This window comes from Varroa destructor, unplaced genomic scaffold (assembly GCF_002443255.2).
Source record: "Varroa destructor unplaced genomic scaffold, Vdes_3.0 BEIS01000003.1, whole genome shotgun sequence".
Classification (NCBI taxonomy): Eukaryota; Metazoa; Arthropoda; class Arachnida; order Mesostigmata; family Varroidae; genus Varroa; species Varroa destructor.
Window position 1 is genome coordinate 6,262,801 of NW_019211456.1, and position 22,224 is coordinate 6,285,024.

The 22,224-nt window shown below is 45.1% G+C and overlaps 1 protein-coding gene across 7 annotated transcripts in view; it reads left to right on the forward strand.

The window, feature by feature from the left end:
* sif (guanine nucleotide exchange factor still life) overlaps nt 1–22,224 on the forward strand; it is an 83,649-nt gene that overhangs the window by 31,092 nt on the left and 30,333 nt on the right. For all 7 annotated transcript variants that reach the window (XM_022795731.2, XM_086985593.1, XM_086985598.1 and 4 more), the window contains exons 8-10: nt 17,512–17,685; nt 17,940–18,164; nt 18,595–18,738. In XM_022795731.2, the coding sequence (XP_022651466.1) occupies nt 17,512–17,685; nt 17,940–18,164; nt 18,595–18,738 (543 nt within the window). The remainder of the gene's footprint in view (nt 1–17,511; nt 17,686–17,939; nt 18,165–18,594; nt 18,739–22,224) is intronic.

Consider the following 22,224-nt stretch of genomic DNA (forward strand, 5'->3'; position numbering starts at 1 on the left):
ATTATTCATTCCTCCTATCAGTATTCGGCTCCCCAGTCTGTTTAGCAACATGGCGTCCTCTAAAAGTGTCGCATACGCTGATAGAATATCATCCCAATGTAATTTCCAACTTAATTGCTCGATCGTCTAGGGAAATCAGTGTACAGATACTAATGACTGTATATTCTAATAATTACCAATAAGTGCTAAGCTAACACTCATCATTTAAACTACGATTGAGAACAAACATTGCTTATCTATTTCGATCTTGTTCTAAATACATGTGAGTACATTGTGAATATGCTTACATGTGTCAGTGTGCATGTATATATGTATATAAATAAAACGTAAACGCAAGCGAAGTCATTCTTTTCGATTTGACGTACCAAGCCGATTCTAGTTATTATCATTATTATTATTAAAATCCTACGTCATTTCGTTGGACGGATGCGCTAACGACGAATGCTTGTTCTCATATTAGGCAACCCCGGGGCAACGGTAACCTTCGATAGTCATCTTTACAATTGGCCCTTAGGGGACAAAGGTCATACAGAAAATCAAACGCACATTAACACATAGAAACAAACGAACCGGACCAACGCTCGACGCAAGCTAAACTCTCACTACTCGAGAACAATAATCTTCCCCCCTTCCTATGTACTGCTTTACAAATGTGTCAACGTACTGAGGCAGAAGCAAATAAGAAAAAACTGACAAACAGAAGACGACGGAAATAAGAAAAAAGGGAACGTTTTTGAATAGAAGAAGGTTTTGGTCAATGGGTGACAGTGGAAAAACCAGATACGTTAAAGAGACCAACCGAGAATTCAATTCAATCAATTCCCGTGCTGTTCCCTGGCTGTTACAGTCACCTTCCACGATCAGATTTATGGCAGACATAGTGCCAGTTACGACTAGTCGCATGGAAGAGACTGGCGGCCAGTGTCGGCTATTGGATCGGCGTTAGTACAGACAAATTCATTACCAACAGTTTTCTACGATGGCAACGCAGAACGTAAGAATGAAACAGGTAATCGTGGCGGGTCCCCATGTCAATTTATCTGACTTATAACCCAGAGAAACAGACCATTATATAGCCAGCTCGAAGATTTCTACGACACAACTACTTGCTGGAGAACCTATCCAGAAGTTGGCAAATGCGCATGTCGGTTGTTGCTGTTTCTACACTCAGTTGCTGAATGTCTTACTCAGGTCAGCCTAGTAAAGTTGCCTCCGACCGTGCAAACGCAGCCAATGCGGTGTTCCGCGCTGCTGCTATAAGAAGATTGCCCTGCCCGATTACCTTTGGAGGCGCTATTGGTTACTGCGGACTACCAATTGAACTGTGGTTAAAACGACATATAACTTGATACACGGACGACGACGGCGATGTTGACAAAGGCACCAGCCCCTTCGTCGACAGGCCGTTGGCAGCAGCAAGAGCAGCAGCAGCTTTTGCCAGTATAGAGCTAGCAGCTGTTGTCGCTTACGATCTCGGTCGACCGAGGTCACCACCCCTTCTCCCCGATTTTTGGAGCAATTTCTTGACAAGGAGGACGAAATCCTTTACAAAGGCGGAGCGCGCAAACCCTGTGTACCCGCTGGGATATGACATTTTATTTAGTTGGGGATCAGCTGGGGAAACAAAGGGGAAAGAGCGGGGCAAGAACCAGGAGATTTGTGGCGCTTTCGAGGGTAAGCAGATCTTGCCAGACTAGTCTTCATGCCACTGTCCGGAACCCCTCCGCTGCCAACAGCATCATTACGTACCAGTACCACGCCGAGATAGAAAGCCCCGGTAGAGGGAGCAGCAGCAGCCTGTCAAGCACAAGTGAAGAAAAAACATGCTTTATCATTCTAACTTCTTACTTCTTTTTTGCTTGCGCGCCCTGTTGACAGTTTTGGTTGCCGCCAGATAGCGGTCCAAGAGCTAAGGTAGGAACAGGAAACGCAGACGCGGAAACGTCATAGGATGTATCAGACTGTTGCTGGCGACGACATGTGTAATCAACAATTGTACATGGAGGCCGTTTCTCCAAGTATATGCCGTGATGAGTATTGCACCTTATTATCGTATTTAGAGGCTTCGCTACTGTTCTGAAACTATAATAATGATCATCTATAATATATAAATAATAAGAATAAATAAGATAAAATCACTAATTTCTCGCTGTTTTATGAAGCCACCATATCCTATCACAGCTTATTCTGTGTAGTGCTTTCCATATTGGTACGGGCTAACTGCCTTCATCAAAAACGTCTCCAAATAGGTTCCCCAAAGTGAGAATCAACACGGAGATAACCATCGGCAAACTGCAGTGACATGAATCGGGGCTGATGTTCTTCACACGCTGGCTGAAGCAGAAGCCCCATTGAATGGGCCGCGTACAACTCATCGGTTTGCCTCTTGCCAACGCGCACTACGACTTTTCTCCTAGAAAGCTCTTGACAGAGCTCTTAGCCATCTGTACTCTTCTAAGCGGCCTGTTTTATGCAGCAAGGCCTACATCTCTAAATGTTGAGATGGTTATGACCGCGTATACAAGCTCAGGTTCGGAAGCTAATGATAACAGCTACGATGCTGGGGAAGGCAGTGTGGTAGAGCAATAGAGACTTTAATGAGCTCGGCGTTGTCCACTTTATCGTATACCTAGAAAATTCCCCTCCTCTCGTTCTCAAATAGCCAACAATAGGAGCAAAACGAGCAGAGGAAGGCATTCATTTAATCTGGGTGTCAATGCAACGCTCGCCTAGAGAATGGGACAGGGTTTGATAGAATACGTCTATCGGTGCAGGAGTTTGTTACTTGCAAAGTTGCTGCTGTTTTCTGGGCAGCAAAGGTCAAATAAAAGGAAAGAAGGAGTAAAAAAAATAGTCAAGTGAGACACTTGTAAGCTGTGTTAGTGTGTATATAATTGTTTGTGCGTGTGTATGAGTGCTTAGATGGGTAAGTGCCTCCTCTTTGCCACCCTCAGCCTCCACTTTCCTTAAGCCGAGTTTTCTCACGAACGGCCACGACTGAGGTAAATTACAGATGGCCAGAGGCGAAAGAAAAGAGTGACCGGATTCTCGAACTTTAAAGATTGCCTCAAACTTAGACGTTACCACCGGTCTTTCATCCAAACTGACACCACTTTCGACACAAAATATACCAGGTGTAAGCCATATCCTTTCACCAGGAATCACTTTTACAATAATATATGTAGCTGGTATATATGTATGAGTCGAATTTTCTATTGAAGATAATACTAGCGTAGTAAGCTTAAACTTGACAACAATGACAAACATAAATAATATATCGGAGCCAAATTAAACAGTAATTATCGTCTATGTTTCAAGCCTAGAACAGGCCACGTGTAAAACGTAACGAGGTAATTTAATAATAGAGTGAGATACCCTTATACTTATCGACACTCTATGCCTACCTAACAATAGGCGGTGTAGGCGTACAGTTACAAATAGACGCATACAATGCTCACGGCGTACTTCATAGCATCTTTGCAGAGGGAACAATATAGCGTCTTTGCTTAAATCCAGCGAATAGTACAAACAAATTCTAATGACCTTTCATGAAATCGTTCTCGCTTTGAACGTCCCGAATAGCTAAGAAAACGTTTGTGCGGTTTAGACCACTTCGTTATACGGGCTCATGAAGATCGCCGCATAACTCCTTTGCGGAATCCGATATTATGCAGCAAACCTTGATTTTCCCTTCGGAACTCGGTGTTGCACCCTGAAAACATGGACTCTGTTCGTATCTGGTCGTATGTCATGCTGTTGAAAACAAGGGCACAACTTTAGGGCAAAAAATGGCCACTAGACGAACAATGAAATCACAGCGAATATGTTTAACTTATGGCCATTTTGTTATTGCCGACAGTTAGTCTATCTGATATATATGGGCAATACCTGTTCTGAATTTATATGAAAGAGGAAAATTGGTTTAACCAGTTAATTGTGCGCTTTATATTTTTTATATGTTTATTTTAAACCTTGACACGGGTCACACCAAAATTGTAAGGTAATTGGCTCATGGATAAAAGTGTCGCCGAATCATCAGCAACTTCGAGCGCCGTCGAATAAACCCGAATCTTACTTAGAAGAGATACTCTCATTGGTATAGTAACTGGTAGTAAGACTGAGCTTTTGCGCATTCGAGGCAAACAGAGTTCATCATATTTCTTGAGTAGGAAAGAGATCGGCGAAGCAGTCTGCGTAAAGCTCCCATAGGTTTCTTTGTTCGTCTCCTACAGGTGAATTCGTCTAGTAAGGCAACTCCTGGAGGCATTATGGCTTCAAGGAGCGTGCGTAGACAACCTCGAGCGGCGGGAGATGCATTTGCAGACTGAAGGTTCACCTTGATCTCTTGATTATGCGGCTCACTTGGTAGGATGCGTTTACCCCGAGCTGTAAGTCCTAGTTGACTTCATACGTGTGAGAACCTCCACAGGGCCCGTCACGGGTTTGCTGACTTGCACTGCAGAGAGGTGAGCGGGATCACTGGGTTCCCATCCAGCATCCGCCATCTGCCACACCTTTGCAGTAAAGTTCAGCTGAACGGCTCTCTTTGTGGTAACGGCTGATATCTCGTTTCTGTTTGAGAACCTGGTGTACCACGGTGGCAGGTATGGCTTTCTTTGCTGCAGTCGCTGCTATACGCTCCATTCGCATCTCCTTTTGGTAAACGGTAAATAATACCGCTGCCTAAACAGCGGTCGAAGGTTTTCGACTCGGAGGTCTTTCGAAAGATTCGCTTCGAGTAGGAAAACAGAAAGAGCAATGTTTGTCTGCGTAGCTGTATATGTGAGTGCGTGGTTGTATCTGGAGGTGCACGTGCATTTATGCCGTCGTCCTGTAGGACCGTTACAGTATGATTCTTTTCTCTTCTACCTACTACCCCTATTTGCGTTACAGTCTACCGAAGCGTCAATTTACTAGTGTAGCCACGGTAGCGTTTGGCGACTCAACGCGGTCAGCGAGCGTGTCTCACTTTACTCGTCCTGGCAGAAATACAGTGGACGCCGTCAGCTATGCAACCAATCACCTAACCGTTCAATCAGTCGGCCAAGTAGCTACGTCATTGCATCGCTTTGCTTAGCACAGAGAATGTACGTCCGTACATCCGGATCGACAAGTAATGGAAAAAGGAAATTGGACGAAAAGGAAGAAACACGACTAACAAGATGTTCACTACACGACCACAGCAAGTGGCACTGTTGTTGCTCCTGACCAGCCGCTTTATCTTGTGAGGGACCCGGCCGGAAGGCCTCTTAGTGCAGCAAATCAATCTGAGCGATGTGGTAGAGTTTGTGATCTTTGTCTGTGTTACCCACCTGCCATGCGCCATGGGATAAAGGCCTCCTTTATCTCTCTGGTTTCGCATGCATTCCCTTGAGTTTCCTTTGTCTTTTGTTCCACTTATTCTGCCTATTTCCCGCTTTAGTTTCCATAAACGGCTGTTGACTTTGCTTTGATTGCTATGGAGGCTGCAGGGAAAACCGGAAGCGGAGAGTCATGCTGCGTAGTAGACAGGTGGCGGGATAGTGACCCAGGGAGCGTTATTATGCGTTAGGGGGGTAAACGGTACACACACAGGGTGAGCGATCTTTTCCGAACATTCATTCTGGGTAGCTATTACCGTTACCACTACTATTACAAGCTGCCTAGCTAAGCTACGATTTCTGCAATTAGCTTTTGCTATAAACATTATTGTTCCGTTATAGTAGCGCTAAGTGTGACTGGTTGCACAGGGGCACATATTTGTCTTAGCCTGCACCTTACCTTTTCATCTTTTTCGTACCTTGGCTGCGTTTCTCAAAAACGCGTTCTATTCGAGCGGTGTACACATATGAGAGTACATAGCTAAAACAGCCATGTCTGGCTGATCAAATCTTAAAATTGAAGACTGAACAGGAGACGCATAACAGGCAACCTTCTCATTCATGCTAAGTGGCTTCCTGCACCTGGTAAACCGTTTTCGTTTAGCTGGCTGACTCAATTAGCAGCCTTCAGTAAGCGCGCGCCCTGTGCCGCCATTGTTCGATCTCTCGCGACATGCCATAGTCCCCATGAGCCACGGTCCAAAGGCAGATCATACGATCCTTGCGCGATGCTCTGTGTCTACTCCTACCTGCCTTTTGCGAGCGATACGCAGCCATCGTATCCTACCTTAATCTAAACTGAATACACTTGGATGTTGGCAGTAACCATCGATTTTGCAATAGCACCGAAAGCCACGACTGGAGAAGCTAGCAGCGATACGCTGCTGGCAACACTACCATCCTTATCAAACGATGCCATACTTTTTTGTGTCTATTTTGCGCTATTCTATCAGCGTTCCGTCGTTGTAGCTGGCGATGTTATGTTCACTTTTTTTTATGTTTTGCTATTACCGCTTATACCGAGGCCGTATTTTTCAACTCAGGTCCCATCAACTAGCACTGCAGTCTTCGTGCACAGGAAGTACCGACTTTGTCCTTCAGGTTTTTAACTGCAGTGAACAACGATGGATTCTCTTTTACTTAATCCGTCACACAATCATAGGCCTCACAGAATGCCTTCATGAAGAGATCTCCAAAGCCATGCAATCTTCTTATCGGTAGATACTAACCGATACCTAAGCGTGCTGTCGAGCATTTGGTGATGCATAGTAAATCCAAGGAGCTTAGTAAACATTGTGATTGTGATAAAAGCAATGGAATTTTCAATGTAAGGTGTTGTAACGAACCAGTCAGTAGGGTTCGTTGGTCCCATTTTTTGTAGCTTTATCGCAAGGTCTGTTTTTTCGGGCACGTTGCTGTGGATTTCAAGTTAAGGCCTTCTTAACGAATTGTTTTGCCGACTATCCAACGGAATCGTATTTAAGTGTTCCTTAGCTCGACAAACCGCAGAAGCGAGACTTAGATAGATGATTAGGATATTCACGAAGCTCATGTGATTGAAACTTTTTGGGAGTTCTAAACAAACATATGCTTACAAAGATTTATTCCAGCGTCACCTGTGTCTCCTTTCGGATCCTTATGAGTTTATTAGTCCGATTTTATGTCGTTTTTTCTCGAAAACTACATAAACTTTAGTTAGCTAAGCAATGAACGGAGCCATTTTGTAAGAAGCATTTATCGGTGTGGTATTGTTTGCCTTGTACGGACGGCTAAAAACGTACATTGAACGATCACAAGCTTGCGTGATTGCAATCAACCACAGATACGGGGAAAAGTTTATTGAGTAGCCCTAAACTGCGTGACCATTAGAGACCGGAGGTGGATCGCCGGTTTTTGATACAGCAAGATCAACATTGCAATGGTGATCACAATGAGAGCAAACAGAGCGTGGCCACACGTTTGCATGCTTTGGAACTTTTACCTGGTTAGTATCGTTTTTTCTTTCATTAGAGTTCAATCAATTCTTCGGGCATGGTGAAGTACAACTTCCATCGAGACGACCCAATCGTCTCTCCAAGTATAGGCCGTTCGTTGAGCTAGTCAAATAGAAAAGCTTGTACTGGCGTCTTGAGTCAACTCTGGTCATGCTATAATAGGCACAGCGTTGACGATCTTTGCATACCTGCTGACTTGCTTGGACATACATTCATTGCATTGTGCCTCAAGCAATCGTTCTCACTGCGCTATTACTGTTTAGCTTATGCCCCACTTGAAAAAACGTCAACAGTGGCGTGATATTTTGTCGCACTGTAACGTAGGACTAGCTGTCCTCTATGTTTTGCGGCCTTCTGCATAATGGGGCCTCTGCTTGTCGGATATCGCGGTGTATGTATAATAGAATAGCACACCGTGCATGATAGCAATCGCTATGGTTTATTGTGATTATTAAAATCATGTTGACGACGGCGGATGTAAACGGAAATCAGGCCTCATAGTCACGACATCAATTTCTTCTGTTTCCTTATCCCTGCATAGAACGAAACGGGGCATCCCTTGCTCGTCTTTGCTGTTGTTCTAATTGTCAGACTAGCCTAAATCTATGGAACATACGCTTGGTCCCACAAACCAATTTTATTATTACAAACACTGATTCGGCGATCGATGGGTCGGTAGCGCTTGAGCGATATGGTCAATCCTAACACAATACGTTGTAGTATCGTTATTTTGGCTTGTAAACTTAATATAAAGACGCCTCAAGCTAACAAAGTAGTAGAGAGACTCACCATTATCTCTTGACACCGACAACCAAAATATCTCTAAATTCATTCTAAAATATATCTGTTCTGTTACTACGGGGGCAACCAGACAAGCGAAGCTTTAGAGCTGAGCCTGGGCAGATATAGCCATAGACCGTTCGAACAGTGAATGTATGCTCGTTATATTATGGACCGTTAGTGAAAAACACGCGTTTCCAAGTCTGTTTTCATGTTAATTCGACGAGCGGCAGAAACCAATCATCCGATATTTGGCCCAGTTTGAATCTAGAAACATGGGTCTATTGAATTAAATACGTCGTGTTCATGGCGACTAAGGAAGACCCTTGTGGAAAAAAGTGTAAATCAATCTGGGGTAAGCATGGCTACCATCGTTCGAAACCTAGACGTTTGAGTTTGGCCGGCTTCCACCTAATAATTCTGACAACTGTGTAACTATTCAGCGCGCTTGAGCGACGGCGAACGTAACTGCAATACTAGTGAGCTGTTCGTGATGGCCGTGTGCGATGCTTATGCCCTCAAAGAAATCAAAGCTATCTCTACTATAAACAGTTATGTCCCGTAACGCGTGCTTAGGGCGTTGAATTTTCGCGTACTATGATAATTTTGTTTTCTACTATTACATGTTACATGGTTATCACATTTGTATGTGTATAAATAAGGATCACAGTGTGAAGATGATAGAACGTGACATTTGTGATGAGACGTATGTAGACTTTGAGAGATACATGATAAACATTATATCGAAATGTTACATAGGTTTGAAGCATTAGAGAGCTCGTAATAACGATAGCGACGCAAGCAAGCAGCGACTCTCCGCTGACGACCGCCCGTAAAGAAGCCAATCAAGCAACTAAGCGTAACAACTAATGTCGCGATGAACGATAGCTCTATCCATTCTATATTGGTGGGCCGTGATTAGCAGCAGCTAAAGTCGCCGTGAAAGGCGGCCGAAGTTCGAAGGGCAAAGTTGCTTCGACCTATTCTCGTCCTAGCCGAGTAAATAGTGTGGGCTGTATTTTCACTATTTGGCACCCGCCCGCTTGCCAAGAAGCTGCCGTAGGGCTTCTCTGGCTGAAGTGGCAGCGGGATGTGGGCATGCGGTGGCTCCGCTACGAACCGCATCTACTATCAGAAGGTCATCGGGAGAAGGGTTTGATAGTTTTTCTCTCGTCTTCCTTTCGCCGCTGTCTCTTTCATTTGGTCTCCTCAGGAGTAGCCTGCGCTTTTTTGTTTATCAGTCCCCGAGGCAACGGACGTTCGACACGAGTCGTCATCGTTGTCGCCTCACCATCGGCTGTTAATGATGACTTAAATCGTCGCTGATAGACGAATAACTAACCAGACAGGCGCATCCGCCTGGTTCGGTATCAGATGTGATTATATCGGAAAGGTCACCTTAATTGCATCCGCCGATGAGACTCATTTCACACCCATAAGCCCACCAAATTATCCATCAGTTACCCCCCACGCTTGTCCTAAACAGTCACCACCAAGTCGAGTCCAGGCAATCGGAAGTCTACTTAGGATAAACTGGTAGCCAATGAAACAGTAAGTCAGTGATTATAGTCATTACATAGAAATTCATTCATTTGCAAACGGTTGTCATACACACAAAGCCACCATGATCTATTGCTATCGTCCTGAGCTGCCGCTCGGACGAGTGTTTGAAGTCCAGTTAGAAACGAGTGGCATGCTTCAAATTTTCAGATATTAAATACTCGTGCTTGGACGCCATCCATTCGCTTCGTAGTGCGTGGGTTATATTACCTATTTCAAACAAATCGCGGTTATTACAAAAGTAGCGATCGATTATCACGGCTTCTCTCAGTCAAGTAACGGTACACAAGGCGGGTCGACATGCACGAAACCAATGGAGATCCGTTTGTCTAAAACTCGGCAAAGTATCCCGGTATCAAAATAGCGTCAAGATTTGCTTCACCGTATACGTAGTGAAATAGTATCGGCCCATTCTAAAAAGGGTCCTCGCTTTGCGTGGATTTGGATTTGGGGCGCAGATAGACAAGTTGGCAGGCGACGGACAGAGCTAGACAACTAATTGGAAACAAATTTGATCATCGCGAGAAGCGCACTAGTGATCAAAGAGACCCAAACAAGGAAATGAGCGTCGGACCAAATGCAGGCCTAAGATAGGGAGCAACGACGGAATGGCTATTGGAACCCTGATCGACTGGTGGCAGAGCGGGTAGGCTGTTAAGAACATGAAGCGTGGAGCGCTCGCGTCAGGAGCTGTGCGACAGTCTAGTGGTGATCCGTCAGTGTCATTTGTCTCCTTCTGCTCTGACAATGGCCTTTATTTACATACGATCAGGACGACAGGGTAATGACACAGAGCTATGGGGTGTAGGAAAACTTTTTCTCTGTCTCTCTAACCGGAGTCGATGCGAGCATGACTTACTCCAGAAGAACGTCGGAATCGTGTATTTCGTTAAACCCTAGATAGCCTCGCCCCTTTCTTCCTTCATCGTTTCCTGATTTCCAACTAATGTAATCATGTTGGATATCGCATGACCCACCTAGAGTATTGGCTGCGTACAATTCTTTCAAGGGGTGCCTCTGGTAGGGTACCTAAAGGCTGGTCCAACAAAGAAGCCTCCCCTTCCTTAGTCCTCCAGTGTTTTGCCACTATGCCTTTGAACCATATTAGACGGTCAACTGTATCTTCCGACGGACAAATAATCCATGCAAGATGTCAACGCCTATTTTCCAGCGAAATCTTCTTTCCACCTAGTGTGTCTTTGAATGTTATTGTTCACTTTCCCGCTATTGATATAAGACGACTTATGAACTGAGAGTCAGTCTGGGACGAATGATAAAAACAAACCTTTAAGTTTTTAGCAGTACATCCCTATTTGCTGCATGGCTCTCCTTATTTGACTGTTTGCGTATGGTTTGCGTACTAGGCGGTAAGACTACCTGAGTGTCGACCTGTTTTTTTTTCTTGATTTAGGTCAAAGCTTTCGAAAGCAAATTCAAAATGCTCACATTGCCTTTGAATGCTAGCTTTGTCCACTGGCACAGTAGCAAAGACCGTTTGTGACGTTTTTATTAGGCACACAGGTATTGTGATCAGAATCAAGCGGAGTGCAAAGATAATTTTCTTTGTTTGTAGACGTTTTAGAATAAGAGTAAACCTATTTGCAAAGGCGAACTGTAGTCGATGCGCATGCGCCAACGGGTAATAATGCTTGAAATAACTTTTCGATTTTTAGCTCCTTGAACAATGGTATAGTAACCTATTTGTCAGGTCGTAAATAGGATGCTCAGGTAACTTAATTTATTGGCACGAACATGTCTCTGCATTGCAGAAATAAGATCTTAGTAATCGCAGCCAAGGCAGACTGTCTACTCTGTGCTCCTACTACAGATATCAGACAGAGAAATACGTTCCTAAGCTGGTTTCATAAATACGTCCTTGTAAGTGTAAAGGTTACGATTCAACCCACACGCTTTTAGCCCATCTCGCCGGCTAACATACGGGCGTATGTCTTTACGCGGCCTGAATTTTGCCTGTGGTCTAATTTTTATAGTGTTTCTATTTTTACCACCTTTTTTGAACTACGTCGCCAATCGTTTTTCCCGCTTTTTCTATTTTGTGTTCGTTCCTGCTGTCCATGGTTTTGTGATGTTCTTAGCAATTACCGATTTTCTGCTATAAACTGCGCGGCGAATTAAGTATTAGTGTCTGCGAAAAGACGATAGTGTGTCTTTGCCCGCGTGTGTTTGTCTACGTATATTTGATTCTTTTCTGAAGGCCTGTCTACGCAAAATGTTCCAAGAATGGGTAAGTAACTATCAGGGTGCAAAAATGGGTTTTCACTAAGCGAGAGCGAAGCAGAAGGTGTAATAGCTTGGACGACAGAAGAGTAGGGCAGCGGATGTGCTTGTAGAAGGACCATTTACGTTGTCTGATGAATATCAGAGACCCTTTCTTCATAGCAACTCATTTGGTCCAATCCAATCTCAACCGAAGATCGCACAGCGTGCTTGCTGCCGCGGAACATGATGTACTGGCGAAAGAGGTTGCCTCATGAAACTCTCGAGCTTCCCGCGGTCTCGTTTGTTGCAGGAACTGCTGTAAATGCCACCACTGTCGTTTACAGGCGCGGCGCAGTCGTTGCATCATCTCTATTACTGCGAACAGACTCAAGGCCTACAAGGGACACCGACCGCCGGCAATGGGATAACCGGGTCAGACAGAGCCGGTATAGGGCCGACAGGCACGCCGACCTGGCAGTAATCAGCGTTCTGACTTGAGATCTGCTGGGAAGCTCCAGATGTACAAAGTGAACTGCAACTAATAACTGTAGCTGTACTACTAATTCTCTAGAGGTCCAGCCAAAAGTGCTACCCAAACCATCTATACATGTACATACGTGCGCACACATCACCCTTTGAAAAATCATTATTACTGTATCTACAAGACATTCGGCCTTAGCCTGCAATACTAAACAAGTATACGGGCGCAGCTGACCAGTGTAGGAAGAGAAACCAACGCCGGAAACGGGATTACCGATTTCATCCACGCAAGTTGTGTTTGGCGCACAGAAAGTTCAAGTTGGTAATAGGACAGATGATTCCAATCTGATCAGTGCACTGACTGTGGGTGTCTCATCGGAATGCCAGGGCGAGACCGGGCGACCAGCGATACAGCAGAAGTAGATAAGACGCAAAACAGAGAAGTAACCCGTCGCAGCAGGAGGATGGGTATTATAGGAGATGTTGGTATAAAGAGAGCAGGCGGATGGCGATCATACGTTGTCCTGCTTCTATTCTTACTCTTCCTTCAGCAAAGTGTGTGCTAGCTATATTTCCACTTCGTCGTAAATAGACCAATCGGACCAACAGGCTAAATAAATGGACAATCCCTGTTAGAACCCACCTGTCGGGCTAGTTTTCTTACTCAGTCTATGGTAGAAACCAGTAGTGTAGCTTTAAGTTAACCATTAGTTTGCTTACAGTATAAAACATACAGCCTACATACTGACACGTGAAATAATTTCAATTATTGAAAAGTTTAACTATCTTAAAATGTACATACCAGTTTACTACATATAGTTGATAGCAAAAAAAAAATAAATAAATAAAAGTTTATTCCGTTATTTTCAATATGCGAGGCTAGATTTCCTCCACAAGCAGGCGGTGTTTGCCGAAAGGACAAGCGTTGGTCTTTTGTTGGTTCTTTAAAAGCTAAAGATCAGCCATTTGGCATAGGCTGCTATCGTCTTTGTATCTATCTTTGAGCCCTTACTTCCGCGCAAGATTCCTTCCATTACCTCGTACATTTTCCGTTAGTTCAATATGTGTCACAGACGAGCGGGATACATGTAGGAAGCATTGGGCTTTCGGTTCTCATCCCCAGCGTAGAATCAGCACGTCGAGACGGGTATGTAACATGGCGATGCCGATGACCAGAGTGTCAGACTGGACGCCTAGATTAAAACAGAGCTCGAGGATAAATCTCCACTGACGGATTTCTGCATCCTATTTCAGTTGTCCTAATGTCAGAGTTGTTTTATATGAAAGGAAAAAGCGCGAGTAACAGCACCATTTCCATGCATTAGGCAATGTCTGTGACCTTCTAGTTACCGGCAGCCCAGCAGAGCTGGCAATATATTAGAAGGCAAAATTTGATTCAAGGTTTCCGATGCGACTGTTCCAACGGAGAAGAAAGAATCTTTTTTCCGGCTTGCACAACTGGAATCATTACCCCTTCAACACTGTGCAAAGGAGGACGAACTGAAAATTACATTAAAGATCGTGCGTGCGTGCGTGCGTGCGTGCGTGCGTGCGTCCGAATGAATGCCGGTCGTTCAGGGCCCTGTTTCCAACCGCCACGAACTTGAGCAGAAGTTTTCGCAGTGGTTTCGGTTTGTGAGGGCAGCGGTAACGTTGAATTTGGCGATAAACGATAACAATGGCGATCTGTTGCCAAGCGGCCCCTCTTTCGTGAATTGAGATAAAAAGCAACGAAGAAAGAATTCTGATAGCATTTGCCTGCTTATGTGCACCTTCTTTTGCGCCCACTCTCTTAGTCTATGGGAATGCCGCGACTGTATTTAAGATTAACATTAGAGTTAGACAGCCACGAACGAAAGTGAGTTAGGTTCCGCAAGGTCAAATAATACTTAGTTATGTAACCTGTTCGTAATAATAAAGAAGAAACGATAGTGGTGGATAGAAAGGAAATGTAAAACGAAGTAAATGCCTGCCTGGTGCTTCTAAGTAAATACACGACGAGATCTTTTTTCCGCTTCTCGTCGCCCCAACTAGCTAGCTCGCACACGATTATCTTTTACCAGTCTGTTTCCGTGTCTTTAACTAACCTCGTGGAGATACCTGATGCTTCGAGCAATAGTATTTGTTCGATACGTAATCATTCCATGAAGAAAAGAGGAGTTACACAGGTCCAGGCTGGAGAGAGGTACGCAGGTTGTCTCCTGTTATTGGTACGGATCTTCAACAGACCTCAGTAGCTTTTGATGAGTGAACGATGTAGGGCTCTCGAAAGTTCTTTCCATTTCTACTACTCTTCCAAAACGGGGTGATTGGGCTGGCTGACAGAGTCCACCCGAAGTAAAAATTAGGTGCACGCCAAGGCAGAGGCGGAGACCGGGTCCAAAACCCATCCACTTCTACAGTTAGCCACAGGCCTCTATACGCCTGGGATTCGATATGCTATTGCTGGTGCTTTCGGCGAGTTGACATCAGATCGGCGGCGAAGGTGCAGCTAAGTTGCCAGTGCTGTTGCGCGCATTGTACCGTGCTGCTGCTGCCATTAGCGTCGCTATCGCCGGCAGTCCCGTGACAACGTCATGTTCTAATTTTCAACGCAAGCTCAAACAAGCCGGATGTTGCTAATTCTATGAGACGGCTAATGGCTCGCAGGTATAGCTAGCATAGTTAATATACTAAATGGTATTGAACTAAAGAGCATTATGACCGATCTGATTGTTTAATCGGCACTCACTGCTATGTTGGTCAGAAGGGAGATGGGGGCTGCTCACCCTGATGCCCTTCAGTCTCACATCTGCCCTCAGTTATAACGATGACACTGCGTTTTCGTTCTACCATTCTCACTCACTCGCGTCATTTCGTCTGCTCAACAAAACGTGACTCACGCGTACGCTCCATGTTTCGCACGATATTATCGTTATTATAAAGCCAGTTATATACGTACAGGCAGGTTCAGGTTTCGCTGAGTTGCTCACCGCCGCTAGTTACAGCCGCGGTACTTAAGTGAAAGCTACGCATAGTGGGATAAAAATGGCCTGCGGATAGTCGGACAGATCGGATTTGAATCGAATTTTCTACAGCAGCATCGTAACAACTCCTCAGGGCTCCAGTTTTGATGATGTCTTTGTTCACATCAAACCCTGAACACTCCGCCTCAAGTGCCGCCTTCTTCCCAGCTGCGATCGAGCTCGCCGGCTGCAGTCAACCCGCAGATTCCCTGCCTTGTCGGGCGGTAGCTTCCGACCGTAATCGGTCCATCTTAGTTTTTGGAATTGACCGACTGCTTACCTGACTAAAAGAAGCATCCATGACATTTTTCACTGCAGTCTCATCGGCTTCGTTCATGCATGACATCTGACCTCCATGTCCCTGTTTCCCAATGGACCGAAACAGGTCGTGTTTTGCGCCCACCCGTCGACTGGGACGGTGTCTATGGCTTCCATTTGTTTACTGCCGTCGGCGCTTTGACCGCCGCCAGCTCTAACTCGGCCCCAGTCCTACGTCAGCGCTGGTGCTTTAGCTCAGAGGGGGATTTTAACAAGCCGAATGGGACGAGTCCGAATAATTTCATAGGTCGAGTTCTAGGCGCTTCTGCTGGTCTGGGTTTCGTCGCCGAAGCCAAACCAACATACGTCGTACTCGTTTGATACGAAACTCCATTTGCCCGTGTTCGTCAGGCCGATCACTATCAGGCTCGCAGGCCCGAACAAAACCGATCGGGCTCCAGATGTGAATACGGAGTTGCTAGCAACGTTTTCTATTTGAAGCTCTCGAGAGATTTAAGTCTTATAATAAATGACCCGTAGGTTTCTTGGAATAGGTCAACTGTACCAGTGGGTGACGTTATTTCTGTTCCCACTCAGCCCTTACATTTATAACATCTTCGAGGACCATCCGCACCCACTACTACCGCCACTAGCATTATCCAAATAGCAACTAAGGTTTCAGCGGTCTAGTATATATCGTGGTAATCCCCGTATGTCCAAGCTGAATCTGTTAACTGTCTTCGTCGTGGCAACGTGAGAACGTCGATAGGTCTCCGTTTTCTCTTTAGATACATCTATCCAGCACAGGAAAATCTGTAATTTTCTCATGATAAGCCGCTTAAAACGGGAAAGTTTTACGGAAAAAAGCGCGGACTCAGAAAATCACTGGCCGTTTCTCTTTTATGCCAATACATGTTACGTCCAGACATACACCGTCCCATTCTATTACCAATAGGCTCACTTCAGCCATCTTACAAATACTGTCACCTAAAGGAAAATTAAATGGCACATCTAGATTTACTGTTCAATTTATCTGTTTTCGTTCTTTTTTCAAACTGGTATTAAAAACTTGTTGTTTCCGGGAAAACGGAGCAGTCAATACAATTACAGTTATACAGGGTACGGTATCTAAAACTTGTTTATGCTTTATCTCTAAAACTGTATCTAGATAGAAACAAGGATTTCAACAAATCTTTTTCCATTTGCTAGAAGTGTCATTTCTGACGATCATGTTTATCCGGTTGAACCACCATTTACCACGATTGCAGCTTGGACTTGGGACCTGCAACGCCTATTATTAGCCTTCTTCTCTAATTTGCCAATAACACTTACTAGTACTCATGTGTTAAGCAATACTGGTAGGAATAAACTGGGTACGCAAATACGCTAAATACAAGAAAAACTCCAGCGGAATTGAATGTTAGTGTGATAAGAATCCGAAAAGATGCAAGAAGGTGCAAAAAAGAGCTCAAAAAGATCACCCGATCGACAATCTTCTTCAATAGAGTCGTAGCAAAAACGCCGTATGGTATATCACAGATAGTTACCTGAGTCATTTTAATGGATTTTTGATTACTTCAGACGTAAAAATCATTGAGGATTTTCCAGAAATCTTCCTCAGATGTTAGAAAATCCGTCAATTTCGGACGAGAAAATGATTTTTGGATCTGGGTCAGACTTTATAGAGCGCGAGAAGATCAAGTATTAGTGTACTTTTGCATCAGGGCAAGTGTTAAAAAGGATAGGCTTTCTTCTAATACCAACAACGATAGATTAACGCCTTCCCGTTACGACGGACAGCCCACCAAAGTGTACTCATTGATATCTATTATTGTTATGTTTGTGCAATTAAAGATGTCAGACGATGAACGGCTGTCGTTGACGACGGCGATTAGCGACGAGGATGAGCACGAGTCACAGCGCGCAAGTCCATATCGATCTAAGGCCGCGTCCTTTAACTGCACAGGTGCTGTCCGCAAAGCGGGCTTCCTTAGTGTTAAGAAGTGGTTACTGCGTAGAAGACACCAGGTGAGCCTCCTATGTAGCTGGCTAACGAGCTGCTTCCCCCTATCGGTATCCAGGAACGCATCTATTAGACACCGACGACACATTTTTTGCCACATATTAGGTATGTGTTCTTAAATCTGATTCAATAGTCTACCTCAGTGGACCAGCTTAGTTTACAATGAGTACATCTAAAGCTGCACGAAGTCAAGTCTGACCCTAAGCTTAGTACATTGACCCAGAATTGTAACAAGTTTTGTAATTGCCCCATGTTATAGGTCGAACTCGCCCGCAAGCGAGGATGGCGCGGATATTGGGTGTGCCTTAAAGGCACGACGCTCTTATTTTACCCCTGTGATAACCGAGAGGGTCGAGCGATCGATCAAACGCCCAAACACCTCATCATCGTTGATGGAGCTATCATGCAGCCCATCCCTGAGCACCCAAAACGAGATTTTATCTTCTGCTTGTCGACCGCTTTCGGAGATGCGTATCTATTCCAGGTGGGTACTGCGCATTTTTTCCAACGAACCCATTACTTCTATTACATGTTGGGTGACAATCATAACACACAGCTAGAACTATCCACATAAAACATAGAAATTAATCTTTGCATTACACATTGGAAATATGTTGTGTTTGAAGCCATTAAACAGCGATAGACCAGGCTAAATTCATGTCCACCGAAAGAACTGACCCTTTCGTATTTTCGCGAGAACATTAGAACTGAGTTTGATAATAATGAGTTCTCCGCAGTGACGTTATGCGACAAAAAACTATATTCACTCATTTTGTTTTAATAATATTGATAGCGCACGATAGCCATGCCCTCTTGAGGTACTAACGTGCACTCTGCGAGCGTATTAGTTCACAGGGTATTCACATGTAAACAATACAGACACTGATTTGCATGTTATCGTCGCCCTCGTGCAGGCGCCGTGTCAAGTGGAGCTAGAGAACTGGATACACAGCATCCACAGCGCATGCGCTGCGGCGTTCGCCCGACACCGCGGCCGGACGGGGACTCTGCACCTTCTTCAAGAAGAGATATATCGGCTAGGGAAGGAGATCGAGTCGGTAAGTGTTGCTTAATTACAATCTGTATAGGAAAAATGATTTGCTTTATTTCTAATTAGTGCATTAATACATAATTGTGTGAACATTTCTTTCTAGTCCCTCGATGAAGATGCTGCTTGTTTTTGTCGACTTCTATCGCCGTTCAACCAGAGGATCTAAGTTCGGCCGCCGCACCGACTTGAGCGTATAGCAAACGGGCCGTGGTCGTTGGTGTTGTCCTTGTTCGTGTGTCCTAGATGAGTTTGTTTACTGTAGCCGTTAACGACCATGCCTTTTTAGCGACAATCGCCGTCGCTACTTGAGAAACGCAGTTGAACCTCGTGCAAGCACAGGTGCGTTTCGTCTGCTTAAAGCAACCACTCGTTCCCTCCGCTTGCCAGCAAAATGAACACGGTAACAATAGCAGTAACGACGCGCGTTAACAGGGTAACATGGATCGGTAACTGAACAACCAGCCGCAACACAAGTACGAGCCACTGAAGAGCCAGAACGCAGAGCACCACTGTACGACGGACTAGAATTAATATGGGCATGAGCTGTTCATGTCGTTCTTGATAAAGGTGCGAGCGCGAGAAGGATAGGTAGATAACAAGATAAGGAATACGATAAAGTTAGTCGCCGGCCGGCCGGCCGGCTGACGCACTCGATGAAAAAATAAAAATATTAGCGAGGCGAAATTAAGCCGCGGGTGGAACTCTCTTCTGAATTGGTTAGTCCGGTGAAAGCCGGACTGACGGCGAACCGCTCTAAAACGACGTTAACATTAAATGATGGTACCACAATCGGATACTATACTTCTAATCAGTAGAGAGCACTGGGCAGAATACAGTAAGCCATTGTCGCTAACGTGCTAGATGGCCACAAATATCGCCCGACGATTTCGAAGGGAATCTTTTCGCAGTTGATTGACCCTATAATGATTCGATACGTTCCCTAATGTATCAGGTGGACGTTCAATGGCCATATTTCAATGGCATTCCTATTTACCTCTAGTGAGGACCAGTTTGCATTTAAATTCTTCCCCGATTATGTTACAAGTGGGTCACCGATTGGGCATAGTTGTTGTTTAGTCATTATCAGAAACTTTTAGCGTTCCGAAGAATAAAGCCCCCCAATTGGGTGTTCAGTGTCCTTCAAACGACTTTAGCGTCGCGGTTAACACTCAAAGAAAGCATCGTAAATGGGTGCTTTTGCTGGCGGCTATTGCTCCCGCCGCTGCAGCGACCACTGTTGCCGCAGTTCTCGGTGGTCCAGTCGTTCGACATCTGACTAGCACTACTTGCACGCCCTCAAGCTCTATCTCAGCTAACCCCTCTTTCCACCCTTCGTTTTCTACCCTGCCTACCCAGCATGGTGACCGTGACCGCGGTGGTGTCTCGGCCGTCCGAATCTATCTGGCACGCTGCCAGCGGCTCTCACCCGTTTTGAGCGCACTAGCGTGCAGTATCCACGCCGCGAGTCCGACCTATCTGACGCGTCATTTCACTCCAGGCCGTTTCCCTAGAAAACGGCGATGATCAGACGCAAGACTGCTTTAGGCTACAGGCCTAAAGCAAAGTAACTGGGAGAATGGGAAAAGGAAAATAGGGTGAACGGAAGTTTGCGGCGATGATAGCAACAACTGCAGAAACAGTAGTTGCAACAGCAGCAGCTGTAAAAGCATAACTGGCACAAGCAGTCATAGAGACGGAGTCACGCCATTATAGTAAGAAGATGATAGTATTGAATCCACCTTCCCCTCCCTATCCATCTGCCGGCTTTCTGCATGTTCTCCCCCCCCCCCCCCCCCCCCAACTCTCTCTGACTCGGGGTTCTTCGACTCCTTTATAGACCCGTAGGCTGTATATGGGGTAGTAGTGACACTATCCACCGGTAACCTTGCCTGCTGCAATGGGCCCGTCTGTCTGTCCGGCGGTAGGCCGCCACGCCTTTGCTGTTTAAACGACGGTTTGTTCTTTTTCCCCGAGAAAAGACCATGATTGGCTACGTACATCTGTTGCGTGAGTGCATCGCGGCCGGATCTCATACTCACTGTTCGTCGCTAGAGGCTATATTTTCGCTAAGTGGCTGACGAGCAAAGGGGAAAAACGAGGAAAGAGGATGGCGAAAGGATCAAGGTCGAGCATCTATTAGGTCATGGCACTGTTTCGTCTGTTGCTGGGTGGCACTGAATGGCTGGCTAGTGAACGACTTAGTACGAAGGCCTATGTTTTTCGGCCCGTGACAAAAACCGATGGCCATCAAAGCAGGAAACTGTCAGTAGCTAGATTGTTCGAAGTAAGTAAGCACGCCACGCCAGAGATGAATATATCCTGTTTCTTCGTTTTCGTTTGAGGAGGAAGGAATCCATTCCTAGAGGATCTATTTACGCAACAATGTGAGCAAACGAGTGATAAACACGACCATAGAGATTCGCTTGAAGTTGATCAGAGTGTGAGTGCATCGTCGATACCTATTGGTTAGGTTTTTCTAAATAGAGAAATAGTCGATATTGGTAATCATTGATTTGAATCATTGCATTATGCTTTCGTCAAATGTCTTTGTTAATATTTCTTCTGCCTCTAAACTGACCATTTCTACCTCTTCATGACCATTTCATGACTACCTATTTAATGCTTTTGTCGGACTGAATTTCGTTACGAACTCGACCCGCAGGGTCAGATGTCCTTGTTAGGAGTGCTATCAAAGATCCGTCGCCCATTCGAAGTTTCGTCGCTTGAAATATCTCTTTTTTAGCTGTCCACTGCGGTGTCTACTGCTGTTAGCCCCAACATAAGAATAATAGGAGACGATGGTCTCTGCCAGAGTGATTTTTGTATCTAAACCCCGTCAGAGCACCATGGGTGACTGGGCACGCACTGCGGGCGCGACTCCCTTATGATATGTTCTCGAGTCGAAAGAACAAAAAAAGAAGATATCTTTGCGAGCGCTGGAGGAAAAGAAGTCTTCGCAAAAAGGGAACATGAGACAGTATCGTCAACACAATGAGCTGCTTATCCTACTCGTCATCTAGTATCCGGGTCTATCTTGTAGTTCCTGGTGCTTTGTTAAAAGCAGATCTCTGACATGGGTCCATTCCACAGCCCGATCGTGTTGATGCTGGCTGCTTGCTTACGTCCTACTCGTCCACGTACGATCTTCATCTTTTCCATTTCTTCGGCTCTTCGTGGCGTCTTTCTATTCGACCGTAAAGCAATAATAGAGGTATAAAAGCGCGTAACTGCCTAGCGAACAGAATCAGCTGGCCAAATTGCTACTCCGGTAGCCTTCCACGGTTGTTGCTACCAGTAGTACTAGTAGTTCTAGTTCTACGTGTAGCAGAAATAGAGAGGGAACATGGAAATAAAGCCTGCACGAAAATGGACTTGTATTATTAAATCTGGCTATGCCAAGCTTATATGAGGGTTATAGATGAGCTCTTTGGTGTTTTATGCATCCTTAAGGATGGCTGTAACGAACAGGATCAGCTAGTATATGTTGGTCGCT